The sequence below is a fragment of the Drosophila tropicalis genome, unplaced genomic scaffold (assembly GCF_018151085.1).
Source record: "Drosophila tropicalis isolate 14030-0801.00 unplaced genomic scaffold, ASM1815108v1 contig_878, whole genome shotgun sequence".
Taxonomy (NCBI): Eukaryota; Metazoa; Arthropoda; class Insecta; order Diptera; family Drosophilidae; genus Drosophila; species Drosophila tropicalis.
The window spans coordinates 14,988,201-15,006,342 of NW_027173374.1; the positions used below are offsets into that span (position 1 = coordinate 14,988,201).

The 18,142-nt window shown below is 35.9% G+C and overlaps 2 protein-coding genes across 5 annotated transcripts; both read left to right on the plus strand.

Moving 5' to 3' along the window:
• The first annotated feature begins 169 nt into the window (after window positions 1-169).
• eff (ubiquitin-conjugating enzyme E2 eff) lies at window positions 170-9,928 on the plus strand. The gene is made up of 6 exons (XM_068299560.1): window positions 170-437; window positions 504-1,098; window positions 4,054-4,117; window positions 7,447-7,478; window positions 8,162-8,345; window positions 8,431-9,928. The coding sequence occupies exons 2-6, from the start codon at window positions 1,075-1,077 to the stop codon at window positions 8,568-8,570; spliced, it is 444 nt and encodes a 147-aa protein (XP_068155661.1). The 5' UTR covers window positions 170-437; window positions 504-1,074; the 3' UTR covers window positions 8,571-9,928.
• Window positions 9,929-11,177: 1,249 nt separating this feature from the next.
• On the plus strand, window positions 11,178-17,692 carry LOC137584529 (progestin and adipoQ receptor family member 3). 4 transcript variants are annotated; one of them, XM_068299952.1, is made up of 6 exons: window positions 11,178-11,305; window positions 11,832-11,964; window positions 15,357-15,512; window positions 16,409-16,513; window positions 16,582-17,055; window positions 17,125-17,692. In XM_068299952.1, the coding sequence occupies exons 2-6, from the start codon at window positions 11,851-11,853 to the stop codon at window positions 17,353-17,355; spliced, it is 1,080 nt and encodes a 359-aa protein (XP_068156053.1). In that variant the 5' UTR covers window positions 11,178-11,305; window positions 11,832-11,850; the 3' UTR covers window positions 17,356-17,692. The 4 variants fall into 4 exon arrangements, with proteins under 4 accessions (XP_068156053.1, XP_068156051.1, XP_068156054.1 ...); XM_068299950.1 differs by lacking the exon at window positions 11,178-11,305 and having other exon boundaries at window positions 11,824-11,964; XM_068299953.1 differs by lacking the exons at window positions 11,178-11,305; window positions 11,832-11,964 and adding an exon at window positions 13,549-13,851.
• Window positions 17,693-18,142: the final 450 nt, after the last annotated feature.

Here is an 18,142-nt window from a genome sequence, read left to right on the forward strand (position 1 = left end):
TAATTTTTGAAACACCCAATTAACTTTTTAGAAAAAAACAGTGCACAGTGTTATTATTTGTTTATTATTTCAAAAACTTCTTACCTAGTTGGCATAAATAATCTTCATATTCACAATTCTCAATAGCAGTAGCCATTCAGTTAAGTCTCATCAAAAGCACACGAAATAGCGAAAATTCAAAATTTTTCAATAACAATAATCCGGTAGCAAGCGACACGTTGTGAGCTAAAATCAACTCCAACTCAAAACATTACAAAATCCAACGTTTTCCGGATATGCAGCCTTTGTGAACGTGCAAACAATCAAATAATTGACACGTTAACGTCGCTTTGCCGGCTACCATCCACCCACCAGTTTTAAGAAGAACTTATTTCTTTTGTAAAGTTTTAGTCAGTTGATTGATTCTATATCATTATTGATCAAGAAAATTCCGCAAGGTAAGCTAAATATTTTTTGTTGAATATTTAAAATTGTTTAATAACGAGTTACCCAACCAATTGCAGGTATACACCGATCTGGCCACATTGTGACGAATTGCTCGATTGAACTGCTGTTCTGTTGGACGTTTTACAACACACGTACACACTTACACACGTACACACTCGACTGTCGGTTGTGCTGTCTCTTTCTTTCTTAGGGCCTACCAATCGTTTCATCTCGCTTCTGCTCGTACTGCTCCTGTATTGGTCAGCCATTCTGAGAGCGAAATAGTCGCCGCAAAAATTTACAGCGAAATAGTCGCCGCGAGAGGGCAAAAATTTACGGCGAGAGGGCAAAAATTTACGGCGAGAATTTAGTTCGCCGTAGTTGTCGCCGTCGTTCGGTCGCCGTTTTTTGTGCTGCGAAATTTCTAGACAAGGAACACAAATTAAATAGAGGAAAAAATAATATAAAAAGGAGGATAAAATTGGCAAAAACTGCTAAGTTTTTGTAGCTTTTCGTTTAATTATTTAAACTATTTCGGTTATTTGTGCACATTGACAGAGAGAGAACAAAAGAAAACCAAAAAAAGTAACACCAACCCAACTACACACACACACACACAAACCAGAAAAATCAAATTTCAATCAGAAAATGGCGTTAAAAAGAATCAATAAGGTATGTGAAAAAAGTTTAAATATCAATTCAACAAAAAACACCAACAAAGACAAAAGAAATATGAAAAATACTATCGAAAAACTTGCTGAAAACGCACAAAAAAAACCTTAAAAGCAAATGTGAAATGAAAAAAAAATTTATGCAAGAAATGGAAATGTGAAACATAGGAAATGAAACAACCCAAGTAGAAAAAAGACAAGAGAAGAAAACGTGCAAAAAAGATAAAAAAAAAAAGCGAAAAGAAAAGAGGGGAAAAATGGGCGATGACGACGTGCATTAATTACAATTGAGAAAAAAGAAAAAGTTTAGTTACTGTTTTTCCTAACGAATTCTAATTAGAAGTTAACTTAAAGAGCACAAAAGAGAGCAATCAAGAGAAAGAGAGAAAAAAATATAGATCCTGCCAGTGGCAGCATTTCCGTTACATGTGCCTGCCCAGTGTCTCTGTGTGTGTGTGAGTGAGCGTGTAAAAGAGAAATGCATTCTTGTGTATATATATATGTACATACATATATTTGAGTATATGTGTGTGTCGTCGTGTGTGCATTTGTGTGAATGTGCCGGGCACCTGGAGGTATTAATGCAACTGCATTTTGGAGGAGTCGCCTCCCTGTCCTCCATTCTGATGGTTACCCAATACACTCATTTTATATATAGCAGGGCATACACTTACTCACCCGCTCGCTATACATATGTGTGTGTACGTGTATGTGTGTGCCAGCGCCGCAGAAAGATCCAGCAAAAAATAAAACGCGAAGACAAAAAAAGCGTATAAATTTAACCTAACCCTACTTTTTTGAGCTGATAATTCACATATGTATACATTAATATATGTATGCATGTACCTACGAACGCACACATGCATGTGGCAGATAGAAAATTATAGTTTTGTCCTTGCCAGTCAAAAGTTTTTCTTTAGCCAACTTCAGTAACTGCAGGCAGCAATTGCAAGTTTTTCTTTTCTTTTTCGTTCCACTGTTCGCTGACTTGTTGTGTGCTCGCTCACTCGCACTTCAAGTGCCAACCATCTAGATGACGGAAAATACAAAATACTATTCGAATCTTTCTTTGTTTAACAATATAATTGCAATTAATATATTTATTTATGTACATCGTATATATGTATATATATATTTGGGCTTTTAGGTTTTCGTTAGAAATAACATTTATAACTTTACATTTAGTTTTTGCAGCCGGCGGTTATCATCGTCTTCGTCATCCCCCACTCACACATACTCTCACGCATGCACACACACACATACTTAGAATCAAACATACATGCAAAGGCCTTGGCCATTTGGTATCACTGTTTATGCCATCCCGCTTGCTCTACTACCTCGGGCATGTAGTCAAAGACAGCTATGTGGTGGTGGTGTCTCGCTTTGGCTCTTTCTTGCACCAAATGGGGCTGAGCTAAAAAGCCGTTGTGTATTTCTCTGTGTGTGTGTTGAGTTGAGTATGAGTTAGTGTTGCAAAACGTTTGAAACGGGGCCCAAATAATTAGTTATAAATTATAATTAAGGCATAATTTACATATAAAATGAATGGTGAACGAGGAGTCGTACAGGCTTATGACCGAGAGAGACAATAGTGTGTGCAAGTAAGACTGTGTGTGTATTGTATGTGTGAGTAATAGACACAGGGGGGCGGGTAGGTAGATCTGCTGACTGTCTCGTCGTTGTTGCTGCTGCTGCTTGAGCAACAAAAGCAGCGACGCCGCGTCACGACATCGCGCGTCATGGCCATTGAATTTTTTATATTTTGTTGGTTTCTTTTTTTTTTGTGTGTTTTCTTTCATTTATTTTATTTTTCTTTGATACCAAATGAAAATGAAAATGAGGAAGAGAGAGGAGCCTGTTAAAAGCAGAATTAAAATTATTAATTAATTCCTTTTGCATTTTCATGCAATTATTTCCTCTTCAAGGTTTTGGCCTCAATTTTCTGTTGCCAACAATCGCAACAACAACAGCAGCAGCAAAAGAGACGCTTTGGCTCAAGCTTAAGCTTTGCTTGTGCCTTTGTGTGTGTGAGCGTTGTGTATGTGAAAAAGTGTGTGTGAGTGAGTGAGTTTGTTTTTATTTGTTGGTCAGACGCCCCCTCTCATCTCCCTCACCTATGACTCATTGCAATGAAAGTCGCTCGCTCCACTTTGTTGCTGCTTTTGGCGTTGGCGTTAACAATTTCATGTAATTTGTTGCCAGCCCCCCCTCACCCTTTGTCTCTTGTTCTTTCTCTCTCTCTATTATCTGCTCAACAGGTACAAAAAAAAGACAGCAAAAAAATGAAAAGAACCGTTTGGGGGCCCCCACTTTAAGCTATTTTTGAAATCTTCCGTCGGCATATTTTTTTATAGTGTATATGTGTGTGGCATGCGTGCATGTGTGTATGCCGTTACATATAGACATATGGTCGGTCCTCGCTGCCACCCTCTTCTGCCTCTTTGTCGTCGCTGCCGTCGCCCTCTCTCTCAGCTGTAACTGCCTGCTAGCTACCTTTCACAGCTCATCTTCTCTTTATTTGTACGGTTTTCTTTTATACTTTTCATTTTTGCCGGTTTACTTTACACCAGACACACACACACATCCATACATCCATACGTATACTCACACACACTCTGGGCAGCTGTGTTGCCTCTGAGGGGGGCGCTCAGCTGTGTGCATAAGCGAGAAAGATGCGCATACCGTAGCACCAAGAGATAAAGTGCAAGAGCGAGAAAGATAGACAGAGAGGAGGGCGAGTGAGAACGCCATTTGGTTCGGGCCAACGAACTTGATTTTTGCGTCACTTGGCAAAAAAGAACCAAAAATTCTACAATTTTAACATTAATATATTATTTAAAACAACAAAAATTTACATAATTTTTTCCATACTTATGCCTAATTGACTATATAGAAGAGAATCAATGAGCTAATTATGCATTCTTGTCTAATCATTGTTTATTCCTTTATTTAACAGGAACTGCAAGATCTGGGCAGAGATCCACCTGCACAATGTTCAGCTGGTCCAGTTGGAGATGACTGTGAGTATATATCTATCCTAATATCAACTTTATCTCTTCTTTATCACCTACAAGGGTACATAGATTATTTTACTTTGTCATGCGCGAACACATTATTATGTCAGAACAACCGAAACCTCTCGAAGAACACTTGAAGAACCATATTTTATGTTAATGAATTTAGTTTAATCAGTAATATCTTTTGAGAATAGAGTGTCAATTGTCATTTCTGCAGGGTTGAAGCCAGAGACAATCCTATACTACAGATTATTTCGCTTCGAAAAGGTTCTTTTTTGTCTCCACTTGATTTGGTTTCGGTACGGTGCACATTTGTAAACAAACCTTAAATTAAAATATGTTCAAACCGGAAAAGGGTGGAGTTAAAGTGGTCAACAAGTTCTAGTCCAAGAACCTTTTTGTTACTAAATTTTAATAGAAAAATATTAGCAATTGAAAGGGGAATTTACGTTTGGCTTTTACATGAAAATGAAATACATGCATTCACATATATATCAATGCCGATTAGCTATCGCAACGACAAAAATAAATGGCTTGGCAAAAAAAAAACATCAAGCTTTAATCACTCTGGAATTCCGGATGCTAAACTTGTAAGAAATTTATGAAATTTGAAATTGTTTACGTCTTTTCGTGATGGCACAAAAACATGACTAGACAGTTTTCTTTTACATATACTATATAGACATTTGTTTTTAGTCGTTTATGCTAATTTCTTTGCCATTTCGTTTCCTCTTTTGCGACTTCTTTGTTGTTTTTGTGCAAACAAATCGAATTGTATGATCACCCCATTTGACTTTTGTTTCACTTTTTAGTGCGAATAGAAAGAAGAAGCCGAAAATGCGTTGCCTGCAATTATATTACATCGTTTACAGTTGAAATATCTATGTAATTGTTCATTTTAACTGAATATTTATTACGGTGTAAAAGGAGGTCATTTGAATGACGTCACAGAAAAGTGAAATCGAAGTTAATCACCTAATAAGGCAGAGAGAGCATAGGCTCAACAGAATTTCACCATTAACAATGGAACTTACCAGATGAAATGAAAAGAGTTGCTCATAAAATAGGTCATATTTCTTTTTATATGTATATTTCATAGTTAAATGATTGATTAAAGGCTTTGTCGAGAAAAGGGATCTGACGTGACTCTCTTTTGGTATTAAGTTAATTGTAAAAGCGGTTGACTGACCACAAGTAACGGAGTCATAGCTCCTCAGGGATTGCTTCTAATACTAGCAAAAAGTTCCCCTCAGTTAAAAGAAAACCCTATCAAAATCTATTACTCACAACAGTGTATAACAACAATGTTATATATACATATAATGCAATCTATCTTTATTTATTAGTTATTTAAGCAAATGTGTGTGTTTGTGTAGGAAAATCTTAATGAATTACAATAATGATTATCATCATCAACATTCATGGAGAATTTAAAGCTTTTAATGTCCTTTCTACTTTCTATTATGTTTCTACAATTAGCATCTTTGATAATTAATCATACATTTATTATTTCAATTGATTAAATTTCCCATTATCATTAATTTGCTCTCTCTCCTGTCGAGGAGAAAAGTTTGTGTACATTGTTGATGATGATGTGGCTTTTAAAAATAATCACTTCCGTTACTGTTTCTTATCACTTCTGATTGCATTTTACTATATGAATTTGTAGATTAATTATTAGGAAATTTAATACGGAATTACTAATAGTTTATCCTAAAGAAAAGCTTAAATGAAGAAATTTTAACCAAATTCCGTCCGTAACTTCATTTTCGTCGATTGTTGGTTTTTTCTATGGTTTCTTTCTGTTATTTTAAAGAAACAAATAAACGATTACATCATTAATTACGATTTCAAATTTCACTTGTCAAAAAGGGGGCTTTCAGCTATTTACCAAGTGCACTTGCATGTCGCACTATTTTTCATAGACATCATTAAATTGGTAATTGTTTCATTAGTTACAAACTATTTGAAATGAATTCTCCTAAATTCTCTGCTCAATTTAGTTAAACTAAAAGTTTCCCCTCATTTATTTTCATTTTTTAAGTTATCCGCCCACTTCATTGCCACATGCACATGCATGTGCTCACGTGTTTGTATGCGTGTGTGTGAGTAAGGAGCGAGTACACAATGTTATCGATAAATGATAGGTGGAATGTCCGTTTTATTGATTAAAAATGATTGTTGTCCGCCCAAAAGTAACAAAAACAACAAAGAATCCAACTGAAAATGAACATTTTGTGTAATTGCGGTTAAACAATTGCGACACCATGAACTAACCATAACCAGCTGGAGTCCAAGCGGCCCAGTTCTCAGAAGTAGCAGAAGTTAGTAGCAGCAGCAGCAGCAGCGCAGTCCCGCAAAAGTAAATGACATTGACAGCGCCGCGTGCGCACAGTGGTGTGTCTGTGTGTGTGTTTTTGTGTTGGTTCTTGTTGTTGCAGATGGGGCCTTGAGGTGGTACTTGTGTGATTGGGCCAAAGGGGGACTGTCAGAGAGTGAGTGAATGAGATAGAGCGAGCGGGTTAGGCTAAAACGACAGAAGAGAGCCAGAGCGAGCTGAGCGAGAGACCCACTCTTAGTGCCAAGGCTCTTTGGCTCGGGCTCAGGCCTTGTTGCTGCTGCACAGCAAAACAAAAAAAAAAAAAAAATGGAATAGAGAAGAAGGAAACGGAAGCGACTAGAGAGAAGGGCGAAGGGGGGCATTAGAGTGGAGACAAGAACGAGCAAAAATCAGCAGTAGTATTTGTCAATGCATTTTGATTTAGTAATGAGTGTCTTCTCTTCCTCTTTCTCTCCGTTTCATTTTATACTCTTTGGACAAGGCACACGGAATTCATATGTACACTTTGGTGAGAAGCTTTAAGCTCAGAAGGGTATGACAAAGTATAAATTCTTGATCAGCAAACAAAGGCCAAACTAGATACAGATTGCAAATCTAATTTACATTTGATAGGATAGAAAGCTATTATTCAAATATCTCACCCTAATACCTAATACCTACGTTTCTTAAAGTTTAAAAGATACAAAGAATAATGTATATATACATATTCCTTGGGGCGTCAAATTAAGCTTCCGATGTTTATATGTATTTTCCGTTTCATTAAGTTCCAAGAAATCGAAAAACCAAAAGCACTTCCCATCACAAGGCTAGGTCGTTTAGTCTGATGTCTTGTTTAAACTGATGACTCAATAGATATAGAAATTGTAACTTGAAAATGGACACTTATAGAGAAGATCTTTAATTACAAACACTCAGTTTGTTTTTCCCTACTTCCCTCCGCACATAAAACTGATTACTAATTTGTTTTTATTTATGTTTTTTGTCATTTCAGTATTTCACTGGCAAGCTACAATAATGGGCCCGGTAAGAACGACAGGGAAAGAGAGATGATCTCAAAGAGAGCTCTAATGAGCTTTGGCTAATGCAAAATTGGTCTTTACATTGTATTTTTATCATACTGAACTCCTTTTAATGTGCATCTTGTTGTATTTTACAGTCGGAAACGGGCGGATAACGGCTAAGAGAGTTCAATGGATACACGAAACGAATAATAATAACATTAGAATGTATTCAAGGATAAATATTGTTGCACAATCAACCAATTCCAGAATATATGTTTAAGTAAAATGTCCGAATGAAAGATAAAGTACTTGGTAGCCTAGTTTCTAAACTTTAGCAATCAAATTTCATGTTTTTAAACAGTAAATTTAGGTGGTTTTCAAGTAATTCAACTAAAGCAACTAATTAACTAATCAGCTAAACCAAAACACTTATAATAGCTGTTATATTCTTCTATCCCTAATCGAACATTGAAATATGGTTCTTAGCCTAAAATACGTTAGGATCAAAATATAGTTATTTTAATATTTCGATTCAATGCAAATGACAAAAGTTATTCAAAAATTGAGCGCAATAGATATTAGATTGTAATGAGAATATTCGTTTCGAATTAACTTGAACTCTTATTTTGGCGTTCCCGTCTGAACCGATCTGTGATAGGACATCAATCAATCAATTAATCAATTCAATTTATTGTTTCATTTCAGCCGGACAGCCCTTATCAAGGAGGTGTATTTTTCTTAACTATACATTTTCCAACAGACTATCCCTTTAAACCACCAAAAGTGGCTTTTACAACACGCATATACCATCCAAACATCAACAGCAATGGTTCGATTTGTCTCGATATATTAAGATCTCAGTGGTCGCCAGCATTAACTATTTCAAAAGGTATGTGAGGGTGAATCAAAATGCATATACTCTATACATGAATGCTAATTAAATTGTATTTTCTCTCTTTTACTTTATTTTGCAGTCTTATTATCAATTTGCTCTCTACTCTGTGATCCCAATCCAGATGATCCGCTTGTTCCAGAGATTGCCAGAATATATAAAACCGATCGGGAAAAATACAATGAGCTGGCACGAGAGTGGACTAGAAAGTATGCTATGTGATGCGTTCCAGAATGCAGTCCAACAACAACAAAACAAACAATAATAATAAAAACAGCAAAAGCAGCAGCAGCAACAACAACCACAATAGCAATAACAACAGCAGAATTAACAGGAGATACAACAGCAACAACAACAACAGCAAAAAAGATAACACCATTTAATAATAAAAATAGTTATAGCTGCAGCCGCGTCAGCGTTAATGGCAATGGCCGCCGTGCGGTTGACCACAATAAAAATGCATACAACAACAACAACAACCACAACAGCAAGAAAAAGAGCAGCAACAATATCAGCAAGAACCGCGGACGCGACAACAACAGCAACCAGAAGAAAAGTAACATCATGAGCAGCAGCAGCAGTAACAACAACAACAGGAAGGTCATCCAATGCCATCTTCAATGCTATCTTCGCCATCGACGTCATCTTAGCCGCCGCCGTCGCCAGGCGCAGCAGCAGCAACAACAACAACATTAGCATTATCATCAATTTCGGTAGCAGCTTCAAGGAAAACATGCAGGAGGATGGGGAGGAGGATGAATGGTGGTGGGTGAACGATGACGAACGATGGCAACGATGTGGCAAGAACAGCAGCAGCAGCAACAACAACAACATCATCTAAATGATGCTGCAACTTACTGGCAAGAACAGAAACAACTGGCAGAGATTGTAGCAACAACAACAACAACACAGAACAGAACAGAGAGAACAGCATAAACAGAAAGAAAATAATTTAATAATAATTACTGAGAAAAAAAAAAAAGAAAAATTATGTAAGCATTAAACATTTAAAGCAAGAACAGCTATCAACATCAGCATCAACACATAAGTTTAAATACAAAGAAAAACAAAAACTACAAATAAATAAAACAACAAATAAGAAGAAAAAAAAAAAACAAAAAAAACATCAGCTGGAAAATTATTATTATTATTATATTATATTTAAAGAACCGGAAAAAAAAACAAAATAAAAATTACAAAAATTCAATTTACACAAAAGCGCTAAAAGCAGAAAACAAAAACCAAAACCAAAATCGCCCCACAACCTCAGCCACCACCATAATGCTCCTCACCATTTTCATCATCATCATCATTAAGTTTTCTCCTTGTTTTTGATTAGCCATGAAAATATTTATATATATCCGAATTGTTATTAAACATTTTTCCTTTCTATTAATTAATCAATCGATGTGCAAAACGGCAACGGCGGCGGCCAAAAATGGAAAAGATGTGTGAAGATGATGGCAATGTAACCGATATATATATTCTTACATATATACATAGAGGGCAAAAGGATTGTAGCTATATTATTTCTACTGAACGATTAAAATAATAAACAACAAATGGTCAAAATACTACGATTTATAAATGCATTATCCCTTCCTCCACACCTCAATTGTGACATTTAGAAGACTAAATCAAAAGTTGTAGACTAAAATCATGAATGAGAATTACACTTAGTTTAATAGCCATTTTCAAAATTTGGTCAAGTATGTAGTTCTAAATATAAAAATCTTGTGATCATCATTAATTGCTTAAGATATTGTCAGTCATCACCATCAACGTTATAGGGCACAATCTTAAGATAGTGCTGATATCGTGTGTGTGTGTCTGTGTCAAGTGATTGTCGAGGTACAATAGTAATCAAATCACTGATTAGCATATTCAAAAGATTAGGGAAGACTCACAAACGAAGGCAATCCACCAGATAAAGTTCTACAAAAGGCAATCAACTTGATCTAATTTGTGACCAGCATCTGAAGTTTCCTTGACTATTTTGTGAAGCAATGTAAAAAGATTTCATTAACATTGTACTTGACACATTTTGATTGGTTAAACAAAAAAATAATTTACAAAATAAATTAACAGGTGCTGCTGCGGATGAGGGAAATGGATGAATGCTCGAAATTCGGTCAATGTGAAGGGCATTTGCATTCGTTGTGGCATCAAAAAGAAAGCGTCGATAACTAAATTGTGTATATACATGCATATATATTCATTATTTATACATATGCCGGGCCAATATAGAGAAGAAGCCTATGTAAAATGCGGCACAGCACCAGCATGCTAAATTAACATTTAATCAATTCACATTCATAGACTCAATTAATAGACAACGTTAGTGTGTGAGTGTTGGACTATAGACATGGTCGCTGGGTCTAGAAGGGGTTATTTTGGGTGCGCTCCTCGATTCACGTACAAATGCTTTAAAGATAAGTGCCCCGGAAAGGGTTTCGTCTAGTGAAAATATATAGATTTTTATTATATTTATCTAGATTAATAGGTGAGACCCAGAGGACTTAAGAACTATCTTTGTTTGATTCTTGTGATTAAAATAACAGTCCCTCGAGCTTCAGTTCTGATAATAATAGTTTAGTTAGTAATAGTTTATAGTTGCTTTATCTGAAACCGGCCCTGTTGTCTATGGCTGCTGTTGATGGCAACAGGAAGAGAGTGAGAGAGATGGTAAAGAGCATCATTGGAGCACCGGCAACAACAGCATGGCTAACTTTCGTAAAGAGCTTTTGCTCTCGCTCACAAACACACAGATTGTCTTCGCTTGGGGCTTTCGTAACGGTGTCTCCACGATCGCTCACTCTTTCTCTCTCTCCTTGGGGTTCTCAGTTTTGATTTCAGTTTTCTTGCGTGTGGTTCTTCTTCTCAACTGTATATTTTGTAAAAATTTCTTTTGCGATTTGTGCGCGGCTCAATTAAGGGATCTTCCAAGCTCCAAAGAAGTAATTAGGAATCTACTTTCATTAGATTTAGTGATAAGTATTTCAAGTAATTCATTTACCAGTGAACGATTTCCATTTGGAAGTTTAATTTTTTGTTTTTTGGTTATGTAAACAGTTTTGTGAAGAAATTTTTCTATTTTGCTTTTGTCGTAAAGACTTTCTAAAAAAAGAAATATGTAAATGGAAAATTGTTGCTGTACTCATTTTGAGTTCAAAATGTTATTACCTTAATTAGTTCACAGAGTCTTTGTGTGATAATGAACAAAGGTGACAATACGCGGTTTAAAAGATGTCACAAACACCGTCCAAACGAGAGCGACAGAGACAGCAAGCAAAGTTTGCTTTCTTTGTTCATATTTAGCACTTTTAGCCACAATGTATGTAACTCGATTTTTACACTACTCCGTGATTTTGGCCTAAACTTTAACCAGTGACCACACAGAATAAAACCAGAATGCACTTTATTAGGGTCCATTTAGACAATTTGAAACAAATTTAATAGGCTTACCTTTATGTACGTTTTTAGCATCCACGTGCCACAAAAAATGAGTCCCAGACCGCATGAGAGGGCAGAGGTGGAACTGCTAAGTGTTGCTGAATCGACATGTTATAATCGCAAATTTGAAAAGAATGCTACATCTGATGCTGCTGATAATTGGGTGAGTAAAGAAATATATATAAACCGATCCATACATATATAGACATAATTCTATTGAAAGTAGTATCAATTTTGTTCAGGGTTCAGTAAACTGTGCGAAGCGATCCAAGAAGTTGGACTTACAATATTTACATTATCTAAAAAAAATGAATGAAAAATTATGTTTTCATTAATAAATTCATGATTAGGCATAGTTGTTACCATTTTATTTAAAGAGAATTGAGTTTATTGCTTTATATTAAGTTCTGGATCTACAGAGGTCGGTGAAATTGTAGAAATTCAACTTTTTCAAAGCATTTATTAACACTTGGTTCATTATTATGATAATGATATAAAGGACAGGCAAAGCCAGGTTTAAATTGAGGCTATGTCTAGTTCAAAGAGTTTTAGAAATGAGAGAACGCTGGTGTTTGAGCCACTCGAGGCAACATTTCTATGGAAACAATCTGACGTTGTTACTACCTCATTTCTGATGGAACCGCTCCTGTATGATTTCCAAATAACACGTGCATAGACAAAACATCTGTCATCAAGGGTCAATTCGAGAGCTAAGTCAACCTTAGCGAAACAGTCAAATAAACGTCAACTGGGCAAGTTTGCGATTTTCACCAGGGCTATAAACACACACACACACTGACACACACACACACACAGACTCATGCCCCCACATCGAATGGAGTCAAGGTCAAGTTAAACGTAGGCAATAGTTAATGCCCGATTAGGTCTTACCACATTGTTGATATTATGTGTATGCATATTTACATACCGCCTGAGGGTCCATTGCGAAAGTCTAAATTCCCATCCCTCTCCCCCCTGCCACGTCCCCCATTACCCCCTCACCATTTATGCATTCACACGGAATTCCTAAAGTTTCACGCAAAATACTGAAAACTGGTTTCAATTTTGTTATTATTTTTTATTCAACCATGCTGAAAAAAAAAGATCAACAAAAACGAAAAGAAAAACCCATCATCAGGCATTCGTCTTTTGAGATGTTATAAACAATTAAAGCTGAAGCCAGCGAAAGCTCTCAATTTCTCAGACACTTATGCAACCTATTTACAAAAACATTTCATAGGCCCATTTAGGGATGCCCATAATTTTGTAATACTCTGCAGAGATTTGGCTTAAAACATGTTTCAATTAGAAATTTTTATTTCAAATTATCTTCATTTGAGGTAGGTTTTAGTTAGCCTTCGAATCCTGACAAGGATCTCCTTTTGAAACACCCTGTTTTAAGAGCTCGATCTCAATTCGGGTGAGACTGGGAACTGAGGGAGGCTTATATAACTGTATTCCCTTGACCAAAAGTCAACGTTTACACAAGCAACGAAAGCAACACCCCTCTCTCTCTCTCTCTCTCTTTCTCCCTCAATCACCTGCAGCAGCACCTGTAATGAAATTTCGCATAATTTTGGCATAAGTGTCTCTCTTCCAAGCCCCCCGCCCTTGGCGGCATCCATGGGAACAGCATGGGAAAGCTACATATGTACATACTTGGTATCGAAAGCTTTTTTGGCATAAAGCTTCAAATTTTTTGTATCTTTTGCCTCAACTGCAGTTGATCGCGTATCCGCAATGTTTCAGTTGCGGAAAAGATCTCAATCGTAACGGTTGGGAAAGTATCTCAAAAGATATCGACCTCGATCAGTGACAAACAAGAATGTGTTGAAAGAAGTTACAAAATAATATTCAAATTTTTTGTGTAACTTAATGTGTTGACATTTTTAATCAATAACTGCCAAATATCGAAAATATTTTGAGAGGGAGTTTGTGAATTGATTAATTTTTCAAAATGATGGAAACGACAATTATAACAACAACCACAACAACAACAACAAATGCAAATGAACTAAAGCGTAATCCAAGAAGCAACAAAATCAAGGATGTAAGAGATTTGTGTGTGTGTGTGTGTGTTTAATCACTGTTTAACTGAATGCAAAGTGTACTTATGCGGAAAAGCAAATGTAACAAACAAAAAGCTACGTCAATGGCTAATCAATTAGAAATTCTCCCCTCACCACTTTTCCCCTTTCCCTCTCTCTGTAGCCATTTAAGTCTATTGACTGTCTATTAGCTGAAATGCTGTCATTGTTTTAAATATTTGTTGTTTCGTTCGAGAATATACATATTTGATTTTACTTTTGTATTGATGCACTTCAATCACCTTTTTTCAAATGTTTACTTGGAAAACAGTTTACACCTCAGAAAGGTAAAACAAAACTTTGAAATTGTTATCTGAAATGTAAATTTCTTTTCTATTAATCAGTATTCATGACAAATAGAAGTTTTTTTATGTTCCACAAACGTTTAAATAAGGAAATCTCCATTCCAATAACTTATTTTCAAAATTGATTTCGGCATAGTCTCGAATAGTTTAACATTTTTCATTGGGTGTATTATATCTACATATGTAACAGCTTAGCTGGGGCTCGTCTGGCTGCAGCTTATAGCTAACCAATAGCAAAAGCTTTCTAGGCGTTTTTATAGAATGTGTGAACGACTTGTAGATATCTTGTAAAAGTGAAGAGGATGCATCAATCTCGAGAAAACCCCTTAAGGATTTGCTAGAATCGATAAACGTTTCTCCTAAGGCCTTTAATCCTTATGAAACTCTATAGAAGGGGAAGAAACCGACCTATATAAATACCCTGCAAATGTAAGGATGATTCCTAAAGAAGTGTGATTTTTAGGGTAGAAAAGCAAAACAAATACAGAAAAAGGTTTGAAATGGGTCGAAACAAGTTAAATGCATTACATATAGTACTTCTAATACTTATTGAATTTAGGGATCAAATTTTGCTGGTTTTTAAGGGTAATCTGTCTTACAGATCTTAAAGACTTTTATCTATTCCAAATCTTAATATGCTCTCATTAATTAAAAAATCAATGGGTATACAAATTGCACGAATTGTTAACAAAAACGTCATCGAAACTGAAAATGCATATGCGGTTGCACTTGTGAATTTGTTTGTTGTTTTTGTTGTTATTGTAGAAATAGAAACTGGATAAACAAATTATAGTCAAGCCCCCTTATAAGTATTGTTGTTGTTATTGTTGACGTTTTAGCTTAAAAACTTTTGCAATAATTATTATGCCATATATTTTGATTTATTTCTGTTGTTGTTTACATACGAAATCTAAAACCCTAACAATAACAATAACAACACGAAACAGAAACAAAAACAAACAGCTGCAAATCTGCATATAACTGCATTTTTAGTTAACCATTAAATTATAAATAAATTTTTGTTCTCACGCGGAAGACAAACAAAAATATATAATCATATAATTTTTGTCCTCAATTCAAATTAGTTTTGTTGTTGCTCTTCTGTGAACGCTAATCATTATCTAAGCACTTGATTAACTTCTTCTATTTCATTCATTTTGCAGCATGATGGCCAACTGGTTCATATGTCGTCCTCTGATATGGCCACATTGGATGCTGCACATCAATTTCCGGCTAACGAAGAGCCCAACGTTCTAGGGCATGGCCCCGGCTATGATGATAAATTGTCCAAATTCAAATGGCTCTGCAATTTCGATGATGTGAGTAAAAATACATAAATAAATAAATGGCAAAATTGAAAAATCTATGGAAATTATTATGTTAATATACAAATTAGTAATGACTAATTGGTATATTAAATAGAAGAAAGTTGAACTACTTGAAGCCATTTCTACTCTATCTTGTAGAAGATAAACAATAGCCACATCCTTAGGTCCATCTTGAATAATTATTAGTAATGGCCTCCACAATGAACAAATTATCTAGCTAACAGCTTAGGGTCTAAGCAATTGACCTAAATATATATGAGTAGCTTCATTTTTTTTATATATTCGCCATGTCTATGAATATCGTATTCAGTCTGTAATTGTTTCTTGCTCTTTGGGGTTTCTTTTGGGTTTGTTAATAATAAAACTGGCCTTGATTTAGTTGGCGTTGGCCTCTCTTTTGTATGTGTATTGCATACAAGTATTATTTGTTGTATTATTTAGCAAATTGTTGCCAAGTTTTGTGTTTTTTGGTAATTTTACATTTAATTCTAAAGGCGTAAATAATAAATCGATACTTAAGCCCATTGAGAATGGAAGGCACATCGGCAATTAGTCTTCGTCTTGGGTCTTGTCCCTGCGATCATTTGAAATTGTATAGTTAATTGATGGCCAACATCAAGTGATGGCCAGTCAGATGAACAGGTCACTCCAAAAATATATGGTTTAGGGTTTTAAAAGTTTGTTAAAGAAATTTTATACGGGGGCGAAGAGTCAAAGCTTGACTCCAAGCATTTGCTCGATGTCACTTTTGCTGTTGGTTGATATTAATTAATGTATTTAAATTGATTCAATTGTGCAATCAATTGAACTTGCCATTTTGTGTTTTCTGTTGGTTTATTTTTGGCAAATGTTCAATCTGATTGATTTGTTGTTGTGTTTCTTTATAGGCGCCGAGCCATCTAAAATTCAATCCGTACATACGACGTGGCTATCGTACATTCCTGTCCAATAAACTGTGCCTGCAGAGCATTTTCTGGTGGACCAATGAGACGGTAAGAAGAGCAACGACTGTGTACCTAAGGTTGGAACCAAAATTAACATATTTGGGTTTTTTTTACAGATCAATATCTGGAGCCATTTGGCTGGTTGCATATTATTCATTGGACTTACCATATTCGATTTTCAATTCCTGCGTTTGCACGCCTCGTTGAGTGATCAAGTTTTGGTTGTTTGCCTCTTGGTTTGCTTCTGCCTCTGTATGCTAATGTCGGCCATATATCATATATTCTCATGCCGATCCGAGGAGCACTATGAGCTATTCCTATCGGTTGACTTTCTTGGCATATCCCTATCGTTGGTGGCCATCTACATAAGTGGCATGTATTATGCCTTTTGGTGTCACACTTTCCTTCGCACCCTGTACTCGACCATTGCTCTGGGCATGTTTGGTCTGGCCATAGCCGTTCAGATACCCAAACTGAATGTCTCCATGAATGCAAAGGTGGCGGTTCTGTTGCTATGGTCGGCCTATGGTGTGATACCCTTGGGTCATTGGACTGTGGTTATGGGTGGTCTGGAAAATGAGCTAGTTCAGGTGAGTTGGCACAACTAAACTAACATTCCCTCCAAAATGTCTGACTCTTGTATTTCTTCTCTCTTTCAGTTGATGGTGCCTCGCATTGTCATTATGTATCTGCTCTGTCTCGTTGCATTTGTTTTCTATGCAGCTAAGATTCCCGAACGTTGGTTCACTGGCAAGGTGGACTTTGTGGGTCACTCGCACAACTGGTGGCATCTCATCATTGTGGCCGCCTTCTATCATTGGCATAACACGGGTCTTGTCTATGCCGAGTATCGCCTCAATAATGGTTGCAGTGCACCGATTCTAGCCTAAAATTTAAATAACTTTAAATAGCTTAGTTTAAACAAACAATTCCCCCATCATATGCCCTGAATATTAACTAATATTTAGTTGTAGAGTTTCTTTTTTTGTTCAACGATATTATTAATTTATGTATGTCTGTGTATATATATAAGTGATTGATATATACTTTTAGTTAGGGGGCTCGTTTGTCTGCCACCCATCTAAATAAGTGTGGATGGCATTCGAGTGAGTGGTTTTTGTACATGTATATACTATAAGCTTGAGCTGAAGCTGTGTTAAAATCTGGTTATTTCAATTTTTACAAATTTATTTTGAATGCAAATATAACGAAAGTACAAGAAAAAAAGTCAACACCTCTTTCTACTCCATTTGTGTGTCCTTTTGCCACATAAAATTTACTCAGTATTACCACAAAACACACAAAAAACAACAAATATTATGCAATATGGAATAATTATTGATAAAAGTTTTATCATATGTTAAGACGATTCCACAGTATCCCTTGATTTATTAACCTAGCAGAATGTTCCTGGAGCACTTGTCGTATACGTAATCGGAAGAAGCAGCAAAAAGTCTTTTTTCAGCAATTTTCAGTATTGCGACACTCGCCAATGACAAAATGAGAAACATTTGCAAATTTAAAGCGTGATTTAGTACTTTCTGAGACAAAGAGTTAGGCAAATGTGTAATTTGAGATGAATCTTCCATTTGGGGTTCTCTTTATTTATCTTAGAGTTAGGACTAATTAAAATTAGTCAGAACTTTGTTACTGAAGCGCTAGCTGCTCGGGCCTTCG

Excerpts from the sequence above, each read along its gene's own strand:
- eff (XM_068299560.1), top strand. The coding sequence starts at position 1,075 with ATGGCGTTAAAAAGAATCAATAAG. Across the intron at positions 1,099-4,053 it reads CGTTAAAAAGAATCAATAAG|GAACTGCAAGATCTGGGCAG; the intron begins GTATGTGAAAAA and ends TTTATTTAACAG. Across the intron at positions 8,346-8,430 it reads AGCATTAACTATTTCAAAAG|TCTTATTATCAATTTGCTCT; the intron begins GTATGTGAGGGT and ends TTTATTTTGCAG.
- LOC137584529 (XM_068299952.1), top strand. The coding sequence starts at position 11,851 with ATGAGTCCCAGACCGCATGAGAGGGCAGAGGTGGAACTGCTAAGTGTT. Across the intron at positions 11,965-15,356 it reads CTGATGCTGCTGATAATTGG|CATGATGGCCAACTGGTTCA; the intron begins GTGAGTAAAGAA and ends TTCATTTTGCAG. Across the intron at positions 17,056-17,124 it reads TGGAAAATGAGCTAGTTCAG|TTGATGGTGCCTCGCATTGT; the intron begins GTGAGTTGGCAC and ends TCTCTCTTTCAG.